The 19,632-nt window shown below is 46.0% G+C and overlaps 4 protein-coding genes across 11 annotated transcripts in view; 3 read left to right on the forward strand and 1 right to left on the reverse strand.

The window, feature by feature from the left end:
* The window catches only part of LOC118076520 (ovoinhibitor-like), a 31,539-nt gene extending 25,586 nt beyond the window's left edge, over positions 1-5,953 (forward strand). Inside the window, exons 20-22 of the mRNA XM_088661182.1 lie at positions 166-281; positions 1,786-1,833; positions 5,644-5,953. Coding sequence (XP_088517308.1) covers positions 166-281; positions 1,786-1,833; position 5,644 — 165 coding nt within the window. The 3' untranslated portion in view covers positions 5,645-5,953. The remainder of the gene's footprint in view (positions 1-165; positions 282-1,785; positions 1,834-5,643) is intronic.
* A 2,481-nt stretch (positions 5,954-8,434) lies between these two features.
* LOC148686835 (ovomucoid-like) lies at positions 8,435-11,813 on the forward strand. Its single transcript, XM_088661812.1, has 6 exons — positions 8,435-8,562; positions 9,067-9,179; positions 9,571-9,593; positions 10,747-10,868; positions 11,200-11,252; positions 11,687-11,813. The coding sequence occupies exons 2-5, from the start codon at positions 9,125-9,127 to the stop codon at positions 11,249-11,251; spliced, it is 252 nt and encodes an 83-aa protein (XP_088517938.1). The 5' UTR covers positions 8,435-8,562; positions 9,067-9,124; the 3' UTR covers position 11,252; positions 11,687-11,813.
* Positions 11,814-12,987: 1,174 nt separating this feature from the next.
* Positions 12,988-14,714, reverse strand: ECHS1 (enoyl-CoA hydratase, short chain 1). The gene has a single exon (XM_088661811.1). It carries the CDS (start codon positions 14,634-14,636, stop codon positions 13,755-13,757), a length of 882 nt encoding a protein of 293 aa, XP_088517937.1. The 5' UTR covers positions 14,637-14,714; the 3' UTR covers positions 12,988-13,754.
* The window catches only part of FBXO38 (F-box protein 38), a 39,070-nt gene continuing 33,956 nt past the window's right edge, over positions 14,519-19,632 (forward strand). Inside the window, exons 1-3 of one of the 8 annotated variants that reach the window (XM_088661803.1) lie at positions 14,519-14,652; positions 15,191-15,445; positions 16,892-17,074. In XM_088661803.1, coding sequence (XP_088517929.1) covers positions 16,947-17,074 — 128 coding nt within the window. In that variant the 5' untranslated portion in view covers positions 14,519-14,652; positions 15,191-15,445; positions 16,892-16,946. Of the gene's footprint in view, positions 14,653-15,190; positions 15,857-16,891; positions 17,075-19,632 lie in introns of those variants that run through there. The other 7 variants (XM_060271713.2, XM_088661806.1, XM_088661804.1 and 4 more) reach the window with 7 other exon arrangements.

Here is a 19,632-nt window from a genome sequence, read left to right on the forward strand (position 1 = left end):
ACCCACCACATCCGAGGCCTTCCGAAAATGCCCAATATGCTTGGCCCTTGTGCAAATCCGGTGCACAGCCCTAGAATTTATATAGCCATGGGAAGAAATGGGCAGGATCATTGTTCATTTCAATGTTCAGGCATTCAGCATGGAAAATTTATATTATTATTGCAGGACGTATGCAAAAAGTTTTGGGTACCCAATTTGAGCTGCAGAGATGAAGAGAAACCCGTCTGTAGCACAGAGAACCAACCGTATAGCAGTTTCTGCATGCTGTGTTTTGCAAAACAGTAAGTCAACCTAATTGTAGGATTTGCTGCCAGCAAAAAGCTCAGTTGGAATGATGCTAATGGAATTCTGCACTTAAAGGGTATTGACAGTGAAGCAGGATTGAAAGATATATGTCTGGGTTCTAGGGAGGAATATTCTGTACACCTAAGGCTGCACGTGGCTCTTTCCTTCAATCAGCAGCTCCCTACACTCTGCAAGCTGCTGTTTGTCAGGGTAGATCCACACCACACATTTAAAGCACATCCAACCCACATTTAAAGCTCATTACTGCCCCCCCCCCAAAAAAATCCTGGGAACTGTGGGTCCTGGAATGGTAGGTTTGTGAGGGGGGAAATTACAGTTCCTTAGATTCTTTCCGGGGTGGCATGTACTTTAAATGTGTGTGTTGGTTGCATTTTAAAGGAGTGGTATGAGAGAACCTCAGTTTCAAGGGGCTTTTCAGTGGTTTGAAAGACCAAAAGGCCCTCGCACAACACACAAAACAGCACACAGAGCACTTGGGTTCTGGGGCTGTGGTGACATACTGTGTCATCTTTCCATCGACTCCATGCCCGACTATAAAACAACAGGACCAGCACAACAGAGCATGTAGCACATACTGCTACTCTCCAGCTTGCTGGAGCAAAGGGAGACTGCACACCCGCCAGCAACGCGGCTGTCGTTAGTGTTGCCAGCCCAGCAACAGGGAGAAAGATTGCACCATACACAGGGCTTTTAAGGCAGATAGAAATAGATGGTGAAGACAGTGTACATCTGCCCCCAGTATCCAGAACCACATCACTCCAGCATCAGTGCAATATTGTGCTGAAGAATGGTGCAGTCCGAGGCAGTTTTTGCTGACCTCGTGGTTGCCATTTCATTTATGTCATCATAACTAGACCCGAGAATAGGATTAGACTGTATCTGTAATAAGTATGGGGAACCTGTGGTCTTCCAAATGTTGTTGGACATCAGTTTTCTCTCAGCATGACCAGTAGTTAGAAATGAGGGGAGTTTAAAATTAGATTTAAAATATGATGATGATTTTTCTTTTTCTTTTTTTGGTTTTTTTAATTCTATCTATTTTTTCTTTTTCCTTTTTTTTAGATGTTAAAGTAATTATGGAAAATCAGCTGGGTAGATACCCGCCACTACTTTTCCTTACCAGCCTGGGGCCTCTGGTGGCAGGGGGGGGGCTCTGGAGGGGGGAGGAGGGGGGGGAGGGAGGTGGGGAGAAACTCAACTATGTAATGGACTGCCTTCGACTGTTCTCTGTCCATGAGACTCTCTTGTGGCAGAAGGGGGCTCGTGGAGGGGGGGGGAAGAAGAAGGCAGAATATGTTTTGTATGTCTTTTTTATGTAAAATCAATAAAAAATATTTTTTTAAAAAAAAAAGAAATGCGGGGAGTTGGGCTCCAACAACAACCGCAGATTAGCGACCCCTGCCCAGATTATTTTGTGAGTTTGTGGAATGTATTAATCTGAATAAGTATTGTGACTCTATGTTTTTTTCTACATTCAAGGTACAAGCCGGACATTAGTATGGCGTATGAAGGCAAATGCAAGGAATGGTACCTATTCATTTTGTGTTCAGAACTTGCTTCCCTTTTCAAATTATGACTTGTCCATTGGTTTGAGTCCTACCCTCCAGAGGAGAAAACAAGCTTGTTCCCTCTTCCACATGACACCCCTGAGATATGTGAAGATGGCTGTCATATATCTTCCCAGTCTCCTCTTTTTATGCTAAACATACCCAGTTTCCTCAACTGTTCCTCATAAGGCTTGGTTTCCAGACCCTTGATCATCTTGGTCGCCCTCCTCTACACATATCACAGCTTGTCAAGATCCTTCTTAAATTGTGGTGCCTGAACTGGACACAGTACTTCAGGTATGATCTGACCAAGGCAAAATAGAGCGATACTATTACTGTACTTCTCTTGATCAAGACACTATACTTCTGTTGATGCAGCCTAGAATAGCATCACACAGTTGTTGTTGTTTTTTGTTTAGTCGTTTAGTCGTGTCCGACTCTTCGTGACCCCAAGGACCATAGCACGCCAGGCACTCCTGTCTTGCACTGCCTCCCGTAGTTTGGTCAAACTCATGTTCGTAGCTTCGAGAACACTGTCCAACCATCTTGTCCTCTGTCGTCCCCTTCTCCTAGTGCCCTCAATCTTTCCCAACATCAGGGTCTTTTCCAAGGATTCTTCTCTTCTCATGAGGTGGCCAAAGTATTGGAGCCTCAGCTTCACGATCTGTCCTTCCAGGGAGCACTCAGGGCTGATTTCCTTAAGAATTGATAGGTTTGATCTTCTAGCAGTCCATGGGACTCTCAAGAGTCTCCTCCAGCACCATAATTCAAAAGCATCAATTCTTCGGCGATCAGCCTTCTTTATGGTCCAGCTCTCACTTCCATACATCACTACTGGGAAAACCATAGCTTTAACTATACGGACCTTTGTCGGCAAGGTGATGTCTCTGCTTTTTAAGATGCTGTCTAGGTTTGTCATTGCTTTTCTCCCAAGAAGCAGGCGTCTTTTAATTTCGTGACTGCTGTCACCATCTGCAGTGATCAAGGAGCCCAAGAAAGTAAAATCTCTCACTGCCTCCATTTCTTCCCCTTCTATTTGCCAGGAGGTGATGGGACCAGTGGCCATGATCTTGGTTTTTTTGATGTTGAGCTTCAGACCATATTTTGCGCTCTCCTCTTTCACCCTCATTAAAAGGTTCTTTAATTCCTCCTCACTTTCTGCCATCAAGGTTGTGTCATCTGCATATCTGAGGTTGTTGATATTTCTTCCAGCAATCTTAATTCCGGCTTGGGATTCATCTAGTCCAGCCTTTCGCATGATGAATTCTGCATATAAGTTAAATAAGCAGGGAGACAATATACAACCTTGTCGTACTCCTTTCCCAATTTTGAACCAACCAGTTGTTCCATATCCAGTTCTAACTGTAGCTTCTTGTCCCACATAGAGATTTCTCAGGAGACAGATGAGGTGATCAGGCACTCCCATTTCTTTAAGAACTTGCCATAGTTTGCTGTGGTCGACACAGTCAAAGGCTTTTGCATAGTCAATGAAGCAGAAGTAGACGTTTTTCTGGAACTCTCTAGCTTTCTCCATAATCCAGCGCATGTTTGCTATTTGGTCTCTGGTTCCTCTGCCCTTTCGAAATCCAGCTTGCACTTCTGGGAGTTCTCGGTCCACATACTGCCTAAGCCTGCCTTGTAGAATTTTAAGCATAACCTTGCTAGCGTGTGAAATGAGCGCAATTGTGCGGTAGTTGGAGCATTCTTTGGCACTGCCCTTCTTTGGAATTGGGATGTAGACTGATCTTCTCCAATCCTCTGGCCATTGCTGAGTTTTCCAAACTTGCTGGCATATTGGGTGTAGCACCTTAACAGCATCATCTTTTAAAATTTTAAATAGTTCAGCTGGAATATCATCACTTCCACTGGCTTGTTAAGCTTGTGATCTACTAAAACTCCTAGATCCTTTTCACGTGCACGACTGGCAAGCCAGATATCCCCCATCTTATATTTGTGCAACTAATTCTTCCTGCCTAAGTGCAGAACCTTACATTCGTCCCTATTCAAATGCATGTTGTTAGTTTTGGCCCAGTTCTCAAATGTATGTAGGTCATCTTGAATCCCAATTCTTGTCTTACTGGCTACTCCTCCCAGTTTGGTGTCATCTGCAATATTGATTAGCATCCCCTCAGTTCCTTCATTCAAGTCATTTATAAAGATGTTGAACAACAATGAGCCACAGACAGGAAGGACCCTGTAGCATGGCACCTCACTTGTCACCTTTTCCCAGGATGACAAGGAACCATTAGTAAGCAATTTTGGGGTTTGATCAGTCAACCGGCTACAAATCCACTTAGCAGTTACCTTGTCTAGCACACATTTTACCAGATTCTCCACAAGAATATCATGGGGGACTTTGGCAAATCTTATTGAAAAAATACACTACATCCACAGATTCCGCTGATCCACCAAAATTGGAATTTAGTACTCTTGAGCTGCAGCTCATCAGGTCTAGTAGATCTGAATTCATTTAAAGTAACTAGGTGTTCCCTTATCACTTCTATTCCTACATTCTTGGCAAAGTTTGAGTTCCAACAGATATCAGGGTAATTGAAACCTTCCATGACTACTACATCTCTCCTTTTTGAATGTTTGGTAATCTGCTGCAGGAAGGCATCATCCAAGTCTTCAGTCTGGCTTGGAGGCATACAGCAGACACCTGCAGTAAAGTTACTGACGTTTCTCTCTCCTACTATTTTTGCCCATATACTCTTAATTTGCCTTCCATGTTCTATGTCATAGAGCTCTTCACCAGTCTTCACATCCCTAACATATAATGCTCCTCCTCCTACCCCCTTATTGTTGGTCCATACCTTTTGGAACAGGTTAAACCTTTCAAGTTCTACATTCCAGTCATGACTCTCATACACCAGATTTCATTAATGCCTATTAGGTCATATATGCCACCCTGTATTAAGAACTCAAATTCATCTTGCTTGTTTTCCATACTCTATACTAATGCACAGAGGCAACTGAAACCACAAGTCAGCCCTCCCCAGCAACTTCCTTCTTGTAGTTTCCTGCTTTGTAACAGGTTCCTGTGGCACCACTTCAGTTTCTTGTGCATCCATGAAGCCCTTATCCCAGTACCAGGTGTTCTTGTGTCATCTTTAATGTTGTCTCCTTCCCTCTCAAGATCTATTTTCCTCTCTCCGTGGACCACAACCTTAAACAGGAAGGAGTGGTGAAAAAACCACCTGTGCCCCAAGGCCCTTCCTGCCCAGAGTTTCATAGACCCTTGCTATACATTGAAGGCTGTGTCTGGCAGTATAATTTGTACCCACATGAATCAGGAGGAAGGGGTTGTGGTCAGTGGGCTTTATAAGACTTCACAACTTCTCTGTATTTTTTATTAGTTTTGAGGGCTGTGCACACATTGCACACGCACCCTGACCCCAACCTGGACCAATCTAGGGAACACCCAAGTAGGATCCAGACCATCAAGCAATTAAAGGCTAAACACTATATTATCACAAGGAGAGAGCAGGAGAATTCAAAGTGCTACTTCACCAGCACATTCTCTGCAAGGGACTCAGTGGCAGCAGGCTTGCACCCTTTGTGAGCAGCTCCTAGCCTTTTGGAATTGATCCTGGCACCAGGTATGCCACACTGCAAGTGGGAGAGGGATATGGATGTTAGCAGGAGAGAGAATGGTTTGCTTTTATGATATTTGGCTACATTCCTTATAAGCTGTTTCCCCCTTCATTCCTATTTTTAAAATGTAGGCTTTCCTGCAGCACTCCTTACTATGACAAACTATACCTTTATTTTTCTGTTTTCATTTTCACAGAAAGATGAATAACGATAGAAGAAACATTATTCTTCAATGGAACACGTGCTTTTGATTACTCTTTGCAAAGATACTGTATCTGTACCATGTACTGTAAAGAATAGTTTTTATTGATTTGCTGATAGAATGAAGCATATATGAGAGACAAACATTTTACAATGAGAAATGTAAAACCCATTCACTCCCCATTTAAAGGTTTTTCTCAAAGATTCATGGTTTGAAAGGCTGGTGGCAGCCTTGTTCAAAAATATGAAGTTTATTTAATCTCCTGGATTATTCCAGGATCTGTTGTGCGCAGAATAAAATACATATTTAACAAATTATCATCTCAGGTTGTGTGTTAAAACGAGTACTGCTAGCCACCCGAAGAGTCGGTCAAAACACATAAAACACAGTTGACATACTTGCCATTCACTTTGAATAAGGGTTTGATTTAAAGCAAGGATGGAGAGAGGCCAAATGTGACCAACACAGTGGCGGAGGAAATTGCTCGGACACCTGGTGTGGCATGCCCAGGGGCAGGACGAACTGCCCATAGGGACGGCACGGGGCGCACAGCACCCATAAGGACAGGACGGGGCACGGGGCCTCAGCCACCCTACAGCTGGGGAAGACAGTGGGCCGACAGTGCGGAGCCTGCGGGCACCTGAGACTCATGGCTCAGGCGTGCTGCCGGCTTCGTGGTGAGTGCCGCCCACTATTTGTCATCCCCCTCAGGGTGATACCCGGGGTGTGCCGCACCCCCTTCCTATGCCCCTGGGCCCACAGTCTCTCCTCTCTGCCCTTTCCCCTGCATATCAATTTGCCTTTAAAACCATTTGACCCATTAGAATCAGTGCATTTTCAGAGTGGGGGCAGTGGAGGGAGCAGGGAAGGAAGAAGTGCCTTCTGCCACATGCTGTTCCTGCTCATTAAAATTGCTCACACTGAATGCAACTGCCATCAGTTGGAGCCAAATTTATTTTGCCTGTGGAAGTCCTGCTCTTTGTCTCCGATAGTTCTGTCTTCACGAGATTGGCTCAAGGCTTAGACTCTAAGCTAGAGATACTCAAACTGATCTGGCCTACCACCACCCCTTTTCAGGAAAAAAACATTACTTAGTGCCATCCGTGGGGTGGACTGGCTCAATCTGATCAATATGATCCTACTTGTCAATGTACACTGCGGAGAGGATCGTAGTCCAGACTGTAGAGCTGCTCCTTTCAAAGGTCTCTGACTTTACCCAGAGTCGAGGCTGGCCTATCATGAGCTCTGCTGAGCAGTGTGACTCAGGTGACAGATTGGGGTGGTAGCAAAACTTGTATTCCCTTGTCTATTAGCAACATGGCTGCCTATTTCCATATCTTCCCAGTTCACTGGCAAAAAGCAGACATGGCAAAGGTGCTCCATTAGGCCATCAGCTGCACTGCTACCACTAACACAGCATCACAACATTTTTTAAAGGTAAACTGCAAGAGGGGGGAAGTGACATCCAGAGACCCTCAGGTTGTGCAATATGTTGTTCTGGCCCTGCTCACAGTACAGGTTATAAGCATCTTCCAAGCTGAGCAACCTGCCCACAACCAAATTGGATGACACATGAAACACATTTGGGGGGGGTGCACTTGCCATTTAGTTTGTTTGTTGTAAAGAAAATGGAATCTGTGATCAGGGACAGAAGAGTGGCAGGCGGAGAAGCCGCTTCCCCCATTCCCTTCCTGCTATTTTCCCACTCAGACTTGGTCCTCATCTCTTCTAACCTCTGGAAAGGAAAGTAGCTGGTGAAAAGCAGGATTGTGTGGATAAATGGTGGAAGACAAAGGCTTACCCAGGATCCTTCCCAAACTTTCCTCTGCTGAGTGAAGCAATCTCTTATGGACATCTATCAACAAACAAAACAAATAAAAACCCTTGGGTTTCCTACACATCGCTGGGGGCTCTCAGCACACATGCTTCTTTCTCCTATTATTGCACAATCCTTCCCAATAGTTATTACCCAGTTATTTCACCTATTCTGACCCCACCTGTTGCAAGCTTCCTTGTGTGGCTATTTAAATGAAAGAAGGGGAGAAACCCTTCCTTGTAGCTCACGTCTAATGTTGCAAATCCTGACATTGCAAAAGGAAGGTCCCACAGGGTCAAAATGCAGCAATGCGAGCAAGTGAAATCTGCCCCCACAGAGAGATAAGAAGGGAAGTCATCCTCAACCTGGTTTGCTCCAAAAGTTGTTGGATGGCAGCGCCCCTCAACCTTGTCCATTAGCTATGCATAAGTCCTCTAAAGCAATTCAGTTCCTTCCTTGTACCTTTAAGTGATGTGTTATTTCCCCCCCTGATATAGCTACAGATAAAAGCATTTTGGACCATGCCTCTGGAGTCAGACTGTCTGTATCCTTCAAATTCAGGGTGATAAACACACAACAACCAACCTGAAGGCACACAGGAAGCTCCCAAGTTGCTGAAGTTATATAGATCTGGGTCTGGTCAATGCTTGGACGTGATGAGTTAACACATAGAAACCACATGCATGCCACCCTGGGTTTTGTGAAGGAAGAAAAGTAAGATATGAATTTAAGAAAACAAAAAACCTGGGTACAGAATGCGCCACCCCCCCCCTTCTGCATGAACTTCAACATGTGTTAACATCTTCCTCTAAGTCCTTTTATGAGTCCAGAAAGTGGATGATGACTGGAGATCTCCCCACTGTCTCCCCACACCCTAAAGTCCACATTGCTCAGTGCTTGTTATTTTTCCAGCACCAGATGTAGAACTTTTTTTTTAAAAAAAAATGTGCCTCTCTTGCTTGTGTGCAGTGCATAACAGCTACAGCTCGGACTCACTACCAGAGCAGCAACAGACACATGACTCCAGAACAGATCAAATCAAAAGAACTTCCAGCCTCAACAAATCTATGCCAAAAATACAAGACCAGCAGCCTACAGTAGGTTTAACACACATTTCTCTACTCACTCCAAGTGAGGAGGCAGAAGGTGCAATTTGAACTATAGTATGTCTGGCATTTCTGTCTCAGGGCCATTTACTACAACCAAACAGGACTCTGGATATGCTGCTCCCATTTAATTCTCCGGGACCCTTGTTACCTGAAGAGAAGAACATTAATTTTTGTGAATGGTTGGGAGAATGAACGGAATGTATTCATTAGACAACAAGTTAAGAGTTATTTGGAGGTCATTTGGGATGCTGAAGAGTGAGATCATCCCATGAACTATCAAGTTCTGCTACTGTTCTCCTATACACATACAAGAATGTACTTGTCAACTTTCCCTCCATATCTCATTACCATTCGTCTTTTGTTTCCCGCAGGTAAAATAACAAGATGACAGAGCCTTGTGATAATTAATGACCTGGTCCAGATAAAGAATGTGATTGCTTCTATAGATATGGTGCATATGGTATATATATCTATGATTGTGTACATCCTTAGGTAAAGCAGAGAGCAGTGGCTGAATCTTGAGAGAAGATTAATACAGACTTCATTAACTATGAAGATTACCTTTCTTCTGATACTTTCTCTAGCAAACTGTTGCTTCTTTTTTGGTAAGATACCTTCACATTGTAGCACTATGTTAAAGTCTCCATAACCAATGACCACTTTATAAGGGGTAGTGGGAGAAATGACATTTTACTGCTGTTTCATTTTTAGGTTTCGTTTCCATCATGTTGTGATTGACATTTCCATTTGTAAGCTATCTTGATTTAAGCATAGGAAAAGAAATGTCAAAAGGGGAAGGAGGTTGGGAGGAGCCTATGGTCTAGTAACCACCAGCTTGCATGGGTTTGAACTCACTTAAGTTAGTCATCCGTAATGTTTGTCCCAGAGATTTCAGTGGGTCTACCCTAAGCATAGCTAAGTCTGGATCCAACCCAAGATCTCCCCAAGATCTCTCATTGGTAGTGTTTTGAAATGCCTTTTTGAATTATTTTTCAGGTACTGGAGCTTCAGGAAAGAAGGTCAGTGCATATTTTGTTTAAAAATAGCCTTTAGTTTCCTTGTTTAGCAACCAAATTGTGTTCACATTCTGCACATTAGAAATAAACTGTCCAGGAATGCATTTTTGTATTTCCTTATTTATAAAAGCTATAATAAATGCCACCCCCCCCCGGCAGATGTAAAATGGGATTAGTATGGGGGACAAGGCCTTTTTCATTTTAGGGGCATGTTTTTAGTTCTGACTCTTAGTGGATTTTAAAATTGACTGCTGTCTTTAAATGATTCCTTACGCTTTCCCGCTGTGTATTGAACCCAGACTATTTTTTTATATAGACAGCTGGGACACAAGTTATAGAATTAGTAGAAAGAGAAGGGAGTTTCTATACCTGTGTGACTGTAGCTTTGGGTGGGGAAACCTCTGCTTCTCGGCTTAATTTCATGCAAACCCACAAAATTGGGTGACAGAAGGAGGCAGAACACTGCAATGCTGCACACTACCCCCACAATAGGCTCTGTCCCTGCCCACATGGGTCTCTGCTTGCTGTGTACAGAATACTGCTTAAGAGCTGTACAGCAGCATTCTTTTTACATTTCTAAAGGAAATGGCATTTTGGACTTCCAATTATATACCCTATATCAGGCATCCCCAAACTGCGGCCCTCCAGATGTTTTGGCCTACAACTCCCATGATCCCTAGCTAACAGGACCAGTGGTCGGGGAAGATGGGAATTGTAGTGCAAAACATCTGGAGGGCCGAAGTTTGGGGATGCCTGCCCTATATTGTCATCTGGCCACTCAGGGTGCAGATAACCATGCATGCTGTTGTGGTTGATTTGTCCAAAAATGCCAAGGGTTTTCTAATGAGGGTAGAGATTCTCATTATCTGGAATACCAACTCATAAAGTATTTTCTTTCGGTTAGCTTCTCTAGGGGGGCTGTTTCCCATATGGCTTGATACCAGTGGTCCGTGTTCACTCCTGACAGGTCTCTCCAGTGTCTAGTAATGATGTTCCTGGCTGCTGAGAGTAGATGGCTTATGATTTCTCTCCTTTTACAAGGAGACCTTATCTGTCCCTCCTGCCTCGTTTCACCTGGCCAACAAAGGCTGAACTTGCTGAAAGTTAGTATTGTCAAGCTGCATTTGTTTCCACTCTCTGGATTATATATTTGTAGGTTGACTGCAGCAGGTATCCACAGCCACCACTTGGTGGTGATTGCCCACGAGAAGACAGGCCTGTGTGTGGCACTGATGGTATAACCTATGCCCATGAATGCATCTTGTGTGCACGAATCTGGTAAGTCCAACATGGCAAGAAACTACTTCTAAAACAACTGTAAAATACCATGCGCACACTCTACAGCAGACTTTTCGAACCTTGGGTTATTGTTTATGTTGATGATGGTCTTGCTAATAGTTTTATATGGTAAAATGCCTTGGAAATAATAGGATCGAAAGCTGGGGGAGAAATATATGTGTGTGTGTTTGTGTTTGTTCAAGCACTACTTTCTTTATGCCACTTTAGTAATACGTACACACAGCAACTCTAAGTACATTATCCCCATCAGGATATTAGAGCCCCAGACTTTTGGTAGTCATTTATATAAATCATTCCTCTGCTATTACAGGGCAACTGGAGTTCAAATTGGCATTCGGCACAGAGGGAAATGCCGCTCATAAGGTATGTCCAATTCTTAATGTTGATATTTTTAAGCTGACGTTAACTCAGTATACGGTAGCAGAAATTCTCACTGAAAGATGATGACTGCAAAACAACAGCTCCTGCGTTGGCATCACATCTAACCATTTGCCTAGTACATAATGAGCTTCTAAGTTCTTAATATTATTGATTTGGGAAGTCATATTTGTAGAAGTCAGAAAATTTGCTATATTATAACAAACAATACAATCCTAGGTATGCTTATGCAGAAATAAGTCCCAATTAGTCCAAAGAGTTGCCTCTACACCCCGAAATGCATATTTTTGCAGCTAGGTCTACTGTTATTTGCATAGTTAGAAAAGTGGCTGAAAGTTGTTTCGCTTCTTGACATTTTCTGCTGTCCCATAATCCAAATTAAGATCTAGTTGATTTCCTATTCTTTTCTTTTCTTCTAGGTTAAGCTGTAGAAGAGCAGGTGTTCATAAGAATGGACAGTATTCAAAAAACAAGGAGTTCGTTATTACAATACCACTTGGCTCAATTCCACTTGTCCAAAGGCCTTTATTAAACACAATAAAATAAAAGCAGAAGCCTCTCCTCTTTTACCAGCACACCCATACTTACACACACACCATGCAAATCAAACCCAGAGAGTCTCTGCCTTTCACACCTCTGTGCCAGTGCAGACTCTCAGCAGGCCAAATACCTTCTGTAGCCAGTGGTGCAATGGGCCAATGCAATGCATCACCCTTCACCAAGCACGTATAGATGTATGATGTGGGTGCTCCACAATAGGTCCAAACACATGTAAGCTTGATTGACACCCCCCTTTGCTCTCCCCAATGTTTCCGGAGGATACAGTCCATGGCTAGTCATATAGTCCAATGCTAATCATACTGAGAGCAGACCCAGAGAAAGTAATAGAGACCCTTTAATTTCAATGTTCTACTCTTGAGTAGAAGTTAGCTAGATACAACTCTGTATGTGACTTGCTTTTACACATCACCTTATGCACACACAATCCCCTTCCCCCACCATGCAAAAATGAGCTATAGTTGGATTGTTATCTATCATTTGTCAGTTTGTCAGCCTTTCAGTACAAGGAAGAGAAGAGAGGAGTTTTTACCCACTGTCCAATGTAACTGCCTGAAGCAATGAGATACTATCCAGGAAGGATCCAATTAATAGATAAAGACAAGGTCATAGAAAGAAAGGTAAACTAGTTCCAGAAACATCCTAGTTGTACATCTTTCCCCAAGGGGTGGGGTTGCGGGAGATGCTACTCTTTCTCCTGTTGCTTTGATCTACCTGTTTGAACTATGACCCATCCGTTCCTCAAGAAACAAGCATGACACAGCAGAGGCCAAACAAAACAGAGGTATCAGAGATATAGAAAAGGTAAAGGGACACAGTCAAAACCTGAAATTTACCATTAGTCACTATAATCTATTGACAGAGTGCTGTCACTCTGCCCCCTTGAACCTCTTACTGCCTTTGCGTAAGAAGTCGGAAAAACAGTTCACTTTTAGACCAGCAGTATTAATAAGGACTGCAATGGTGTAGGATTCCTACCTTCTTTTAACTCTATGAGAAAGACAGTAGAATGAATACTGGAGATCTGCCGCACACCAAATGGTGATTCCGGCTACAATACTATGCATATTATTACCTGGGAGAATGTTCCATTGAAATCAATGGGGCTTACCTCTGAGTAGATATGAATAGGACTGCACAGTCAAGTAGAGTAGGAAGAAAGTCTTTTTGAAATGATGTAATTTTATTAAAGACATGTATTGTCACAATTATTCAGTTAATGCAGACTAGAGTACCATTTGCTGCTTTATGCAGTTGCAAAGCCCAGCCCCAGCATACCCTTAAGCCTTTTCCCACCACCATGTTGCAGTGGCCATCAGCTACAGCTCAGACTCACCACCTCTGAAGGTGACAACAAGTACAGAACAGATCAAACCAAAATAACCACTACCTTGGGCAAACCTCTCCCAAAGCACACATAGGAGTCAGCAGCCCAGGATGAAGATAGCATTAAAGCACCTGCCTCTACTCACCCTAATGTGGAGGTAGAACCTACAATCAGAGCTGGGAAAGAATCACAGAGCTTAAAGTTTTGTGCACGCATGTATGTGCATGTGTAACATCTCCTACATCTGGCATTGCTGTCTCAGGGCCATTTACTACAATTAAACAAATTGGGGAACTATGTACTCCAAGGTGTCTTCAGACAGGGGCATTCTCCAACAATCGATTTAAGGAGACCTGTAGACAATAATTATTTCCTTACAAAGGAAAGTGATTAGCAGGAATTGCATATCCCCAAACTACCCCCCCCCCTACATCATCTTCCTGGCAAGTGAAAGGCACATAATTTGCAATTAAAGGCCTCCTGTCACAGAGAGGTGCCACTTGGAAGAGGCCATCTGGGCAGACTGGATAAACACGCTGCGATCTCTTCAGCCAGCCAGCCAGCCCCCAGCACACTGTGCATCAGCAGCTTCTGCGGGCGACTCAGTGGTCCTTAAAGTTCGCCTGCCTCTTCTCCACGAAGGCGCTCATCCCTTCTTTCCTGTCGTCCGTGGCGAAGGTGGCGTGGAACAGCCTCTTCTCTGCCTTATTGCCCTCTGCCAGAGTCATCTCGAAGGCCGCATTCACCGCCTCCTTGGCCATGGCAGCCACCAGCTTGGAGTTCCTGGCGATCTTCTCGCCGCAGCCGACGGCTTCGTCCAGCAGCTTGTCCACGGGGCAGACCCTGCTGACCAGGCCGGCCGCCTTGGCCTCTTGCGCCGAGATACGCTCGCCGGTGAGGATCATCTCCATGGCCAGGGACTTGCCCACGGCCCGGGTCAGCCTCTGCGTGCCGCCGGCGCCGGGGATGGTGCCCAGCAGGATCTCGGGCTGCCCGAACTGCGCCTTCTCGCCGGCGTAGATGATGTCGCACATCATGGCCAGCTCGCAGCCTCCGCCGAGCGCGTAGCCATTGACCGCGGCGATGACGGGCTTCCTGACCGTGGAGACCCGGTTCCAGTGCGCCAGGAAGTTCCCCGCGTGGCACTCCTGGAAGGTGCGGCCCTGCATCTCCTTGATGTCCGCGCCGGCCGCGAACGCCTTCTCGCTGCCCGTGATGACCACGGCGCCCACGCCAGGGTCCCGCTCCAGGGAGTCCAGCGCCTCGCCCATCTCGGCCATCAGCCCGTCGCACAGCGCGTTCAGGGCCTGCGGGCGGTTCAGGCGGATCACCGCCACGCTCTGCGCCGAGCCGCGCTTCTCCACCACGATGTACTGGAACTGAGGCGCCGCCGCCGCCAGGAAGCGACGGGGAGGCAGCCGCGCGGCAGCTGCCGAGGGCAGGCGAGGCAGGCGGAGGCGGCGGAGGACGCAGGCGGCGGCCATGCTGGCAGGGCAAAAGGTAAGGGCAAGAGGAGCCCCAGTCAAGGTGGTCCTTCAGGAGTCTTTCCGGTCGCCGCGCGGCGGAAACCCGCCATTGGAGTGGCAAGGGTGGTGGAAACGCGTGTGTGAATGGATTGAGGAGGAGGGTTAGAAAGAAAAAGAAAGGTGGGGAGAGGGAGGGCAGGGTCAGAGGCTCCCTTTCCTTGCACTGCCTTGAAAGCGTCCCTAGCACTGTATAGTTGGAAAGGAGTTCCCCGAGGGTCATCTAGTCCCACCCCCCGCAATGCAGGCATCTCAGCTAAAGCATCCTTGACACTACAGATGACCATTTTGTTGTTTAGTCGTTTACTCGTGTCCGACTCTTCGTGACTCCATGGACCAGAGCACGCCAGGCACTCCTGTCTTCTCCACTGCCTCCCGCAGTTTAGTCAAACCATTTAGCCTCTACTTAAAAACTTCCAGGGAATGAGTCCACCACCTCGCGAGGGAGTCGGTTCCACCGTCTTGCCGTCAGAAAGTTCTTCCTGATGTTTAGTCGGAATCTCCTTTCTCCCCAGCTCAGCCCAGCCCACCCCGCGCCGCGCATGGAGCGTTTCAATCGAAGCCGGGAGTGACGGTAGCTGAGCTCTCTTGTTTTTCTTCACCTCCCTTTGCGAGTGTGAGAGAGGGACGGAGGGAGGGAGCGCACGAGCCTCCGGAAATGCCCGACGGCTGAACAGGAAGCGGAAGCGCCGCGTAGCGCTGGGAGGAAGTGTCTCCAGCTGGAGCGGCTCCTCGGATCAGAACCCCAATAACGGGGGGTGGCCGGGCAGGTGAGAGGCTGCTGCGGTGGGTTGTCTCTGGCGGGTCCCGAAGTCCCTGCGCTGAGGGGAGCGCGGAGAGCTGGGCGGGCAGGGGCCGCCGCTGATACAGCCGCCTCCGAGTCCCGCGGGGACTGTGTTTGAACCACCCCATTTCCCCGACCCCCTTTCCTCGCATTAGCAGCTGAATCCGAGGAGGAATGTTTGCGCGTGTCTGTGAGTGTGCGCGTGTTTGTGGCACCTTTAAATGCACTGCCCAGGCTGGCTTTCTTCTCCTCGGCCTGCGGCTCTGCGGCCCGCCTATTGCTTCCTTCCCACCATGTTTACTCGGGAAGAAATGGCATTGTTTTTATGTGGGAGGCTGGCCTTGTTACTCGAGAAGAAATCGGCTGCTTTTGCCGAAAAAACAGAGGCGCAGAGAAGGTATTCGCTTTGTCTCTCTTTCCCCAACCCTCATCGTCTTGCTCTTAGGGGGTCCAGTTTCATTTCTTTGGTTTCTTACCGGGCGAGAGCTAGTGCGTTGCTCTCGCTGACTCTCCCTACGCTCCACTCCTTTTTAACCTTTCTTGGAGCAGGGGACTGGTGTTGCTGGACTTGCTGGGGCTGACGGGAGTTGTAGTCCTACATTCACCAGGCAGTCATCATATTCATTATTATCCCTGTCACACGGAATCTCTGCTATTAATAGGAATGGTGGCCTGGATTTTCAGTTTCCTTTCAGTTTCACTAGAAGTGAAAACTAGTCAGTGAATTCATTGGACCAGGACTGGAAAGGGAATGAAAAAGCCCGAAAACCTGTGTAAAACCTGTGTAAAACAGGTTTTCTGACTCAAGACTTTCAGTGCTTATGCTTTTCCAGTTTGCTGCAGCTAGAGAGAGACACTGCAACTACATAATTTCTGACAGCCAGGTTCTCTGAATCCCATTATATAAAGATGTGTTTTGCTTCTCTTTCAGATGCCTAATGCCATGCAATAGCTTTTCTGGCTAACCATATAAAACACTGGCTTAATGAAATGTACATCACAATAAAGATGTTAGTTTTATAGTACTGTACCACAGACTATTGTTCTTTTAAACTTGTTTTTCAGAAGTTGACTGCTGAAGAAATGACAATTAGCAAAATATTTTTTTTGGGGGGGGGGGAGTTATATAAGAAGTCCCAGCTGGAGTCTGTTTATTTATTTTATGGAAGTTATACCCTACTTGTTTGTAGAAAGCCTCAATTTACCTACTTGTTGGCTTCTGCTAACTCTGGGGTTACTTTAGTCCTTATTTCTCACTGAGAGATTTTATATATGAAAGAGATCATAATCTATATTTTCCCCTGAAATAAATTTATATTAGCTATTTATTTTTATTTGTTCTTTACTAAATTTCATGTTTATGACAGGTCTTGTCTTGAATTTCTGTGTGTTAAATACTTATATTCTCCTATCTCACCATTTTCTCCTGCAGTTTCACTTTATCTGCCTACCAGCCCTGATCCCTTTAATCAGCAAACATCACCATAATGGGGCCTAGGCGGAAAAATGTAAAAGTATGTTCCACAAGTAGGGGAGGACCCATATGTGTTAAAACTGCTGATCTGAAGGACTATATGAACCAACTTTCACATGAAGTGCTTTGTCATATTTTCAGGTGGGTTGGAAGATAATATTATGTTTTTGATGTTGCATGTAATTCACTGTAGGACCTGAGGACGAAGATCAGATTATCTGTTCAATCCTGAAAGTGAAATAGGCCTTTAATTTAGCTTGCTCAGATTAACCTTCTCCCTGTATAAAGCGGACCAGTTTCTTCAGACTTATTGCTGGTATTTTTTGGAAATGCTTATGCACACGAGCAATTAGAAATAATAATTTGCAAGACATGTTATGCTGTACCTGTGATTGGTTGATGATTGTAGGCCATATATCTTTTTTTACATTGATTTAGTATTAAGGAGCTGCTTTATGTTTTGTTGCCAGATGAAATTGGTCCCAGGGTCACTTACAAATCCATTTAAAAAGATGGCAGCCCTGCCCTCCTCATCCCTTTTTTCCTTTGGTGGTGTGCCTTTTAGATTATTACTAGATTAGATTATTACCGTGTTTCTCCTAAAATAAGACGGTCCTCAAAAATAAGCCATGCCAGGCTTTTAAGTAGTAGTATAAATATAAGACATCCCCCGAAAATAAGCCGGGGGTGGGAGCCGCTTCGGGGAGCACAGCGCAGCGCGAAGAGCCTGGTGAGAGGCAGCTGCGGCTGCAGGTGAAGCCCGGGATCTGCGTGGGCGACTGGGGGCGAACGCACTGAGCGCTGCGGCGGTGACGAAGAAGCGCCCGATCAGCCCGCTTCTCAGCTGATCGGGCGCCTCTTCGCTACCGCCGCAGCGCTCAGTGCGTTCACCCCCAGTCGCCCACGCAGATCCCGGGCTTCACCTGCAGCCGCAGCTGCCTCTCAACAGGCTCTTCGCGCTGCCGCTTCGGGGAGCACAGTGCAGCGCGAAGAGCCTGTTGAGAGGCAGCTGCGGCTGCAGGTGAAGCCCGGGATCTGCGTGGGCGACTGGGGGCGAACGCACTGAGCGCTGCGGCGGTGGCGAAGAGGCGCCCGATCAGCCCGCTTCTCAGCTGATCGGGCGCCTCTTCGCTACCGCCGCAGCGCTCAGTGCGTTCACCCCCAGTCGCCCACGCAGATCCCGGGCTTCACCTGCAGCCGCAGCTGCCTCTCACCGGGCTCTTCGTGCTGCCGCTTCGGGGAGCACAGTGCAGCGCGAAGAGCACTCTTCTGGTGCTCTTGTGCGTGCGTGCGCGCGAGGGAGAAGTCCCCTTTTCCTTACCCAGGTGCACACACACACCGTTTCGCCTCGCTCCGTCTCTCCCCCCTCCGCAAAGACACCAAAAAAAAAAAAGACATCCCCTGAAAATAAGCCGTGGTGTGTTTTTTGGGAGGAAAAATAAATATAAGACATGTTTTATTTTAGGAGAAACACGGTAGTCTAATGAGCAACCAGAGTGGAAACAATTCAGGCAACCTAGTGGAATGGCTGGTGCTAGGTGACAATTGAGGGAAGCTTTTCTTCACCTAGAGGCTATTTTGAGTGGCGAGGGACCTGTTAGGATGGTCCACTCTCAGAAACGGATAGATCCAATAGGTTTCTGGGTGGTTCTGGGTGATTTTTGATCCTGTGAGCCCTCCCTTGCTTTGTGGAGCCTCTTTGACTCCCTTATATACTCCAGAGTTTAGGGCAAGAAAGAGATGGCTTGAACATGAGTGGAGGAAAACTCTAGTCAAATGCAATTGAACACTGATGAGGGCTCATCATCGAGGCTACCTAGTGACAATGAAGGCTGCCTCCATCGTGGAGGGCTTTCTTGATGGTGGTGCCTGCCCTGTAGAACACCCTTCCAACAGATGTCAAGGAGATAAGTAACTACCGGTATATAACCTTTAGAAGACATCTGAAGGCAGCCCTGTTTAGGGAAGTTTTTAAATGTTTTATTCTGTTTTCATATATGTTGGAAACTGCCCAGAGTGGCTGGTGCAACCCAGTTAGATGAGCCGGGTACTGCTCCTCCTCCTACTACTACTACTTTTAAATTTGTCAGGTGGGTCTCAGTTAGACTGACCTAGGTGGAGTTTCAAGTCCTAATGTTCAGAATCAAAAGAGCTAGCCCCCTAAATCATGAAAGTTGGATGCAGCAATCACAGATTTGAAAGTTTTGTGAATGAGAGATGCTTGCTATTTGCCTTCCTGTAGGCATAGAGAAATGCTTAAAGACCTCCAAAGAAGGAGACTCCACCACACTCCTTGGCAGCAAATTCCACCAGCTCAGCTGGTTAGAGTGTGGTGCTGATAATGCCAAGGTTGGAGGTTTGATCCCTGTATGGGACAGCTGCACATTCCTGCATTGTGGGGGGTTGAACTAGAGGATCCTCAATGTCCTTTCCAGCTCTGTACCTGTAGTTCTATGAGATTTATTTTGACAAACTTATATATTTTTTAGTCTAAGAAATCATCCAATTTAATTTTCTGATGAAGTGAATGGTATTAGCCGCAGTTGTATTATTTCCAGTCAAACTGTTGAATTGAGTGCCTTGCCCAGGCATAGGCAAACTCAACCCTCCAGATGTTTTGGGACTACAACTCCCATGATCCCTAGCTAACAGGACCAGTGATCAGGGATGATGGGAATTGTAGTCCCAAAACATCTGGA

This window comes from Zootoca vivipara, chromosome 2 (assembly GCF_965207765.1).
Source record: "Zootoca vivipara chromosome 2, rZooViv2.hap1.1, whole genome shotgun sequence".
Classification (NCBI taxonomy): domain Eukaryota; kingdom Metazoa; phylum Chordata; class Lepidosauria; order Squamata; family Lacertidae; genus Zootoca; species Zootoca vivipara.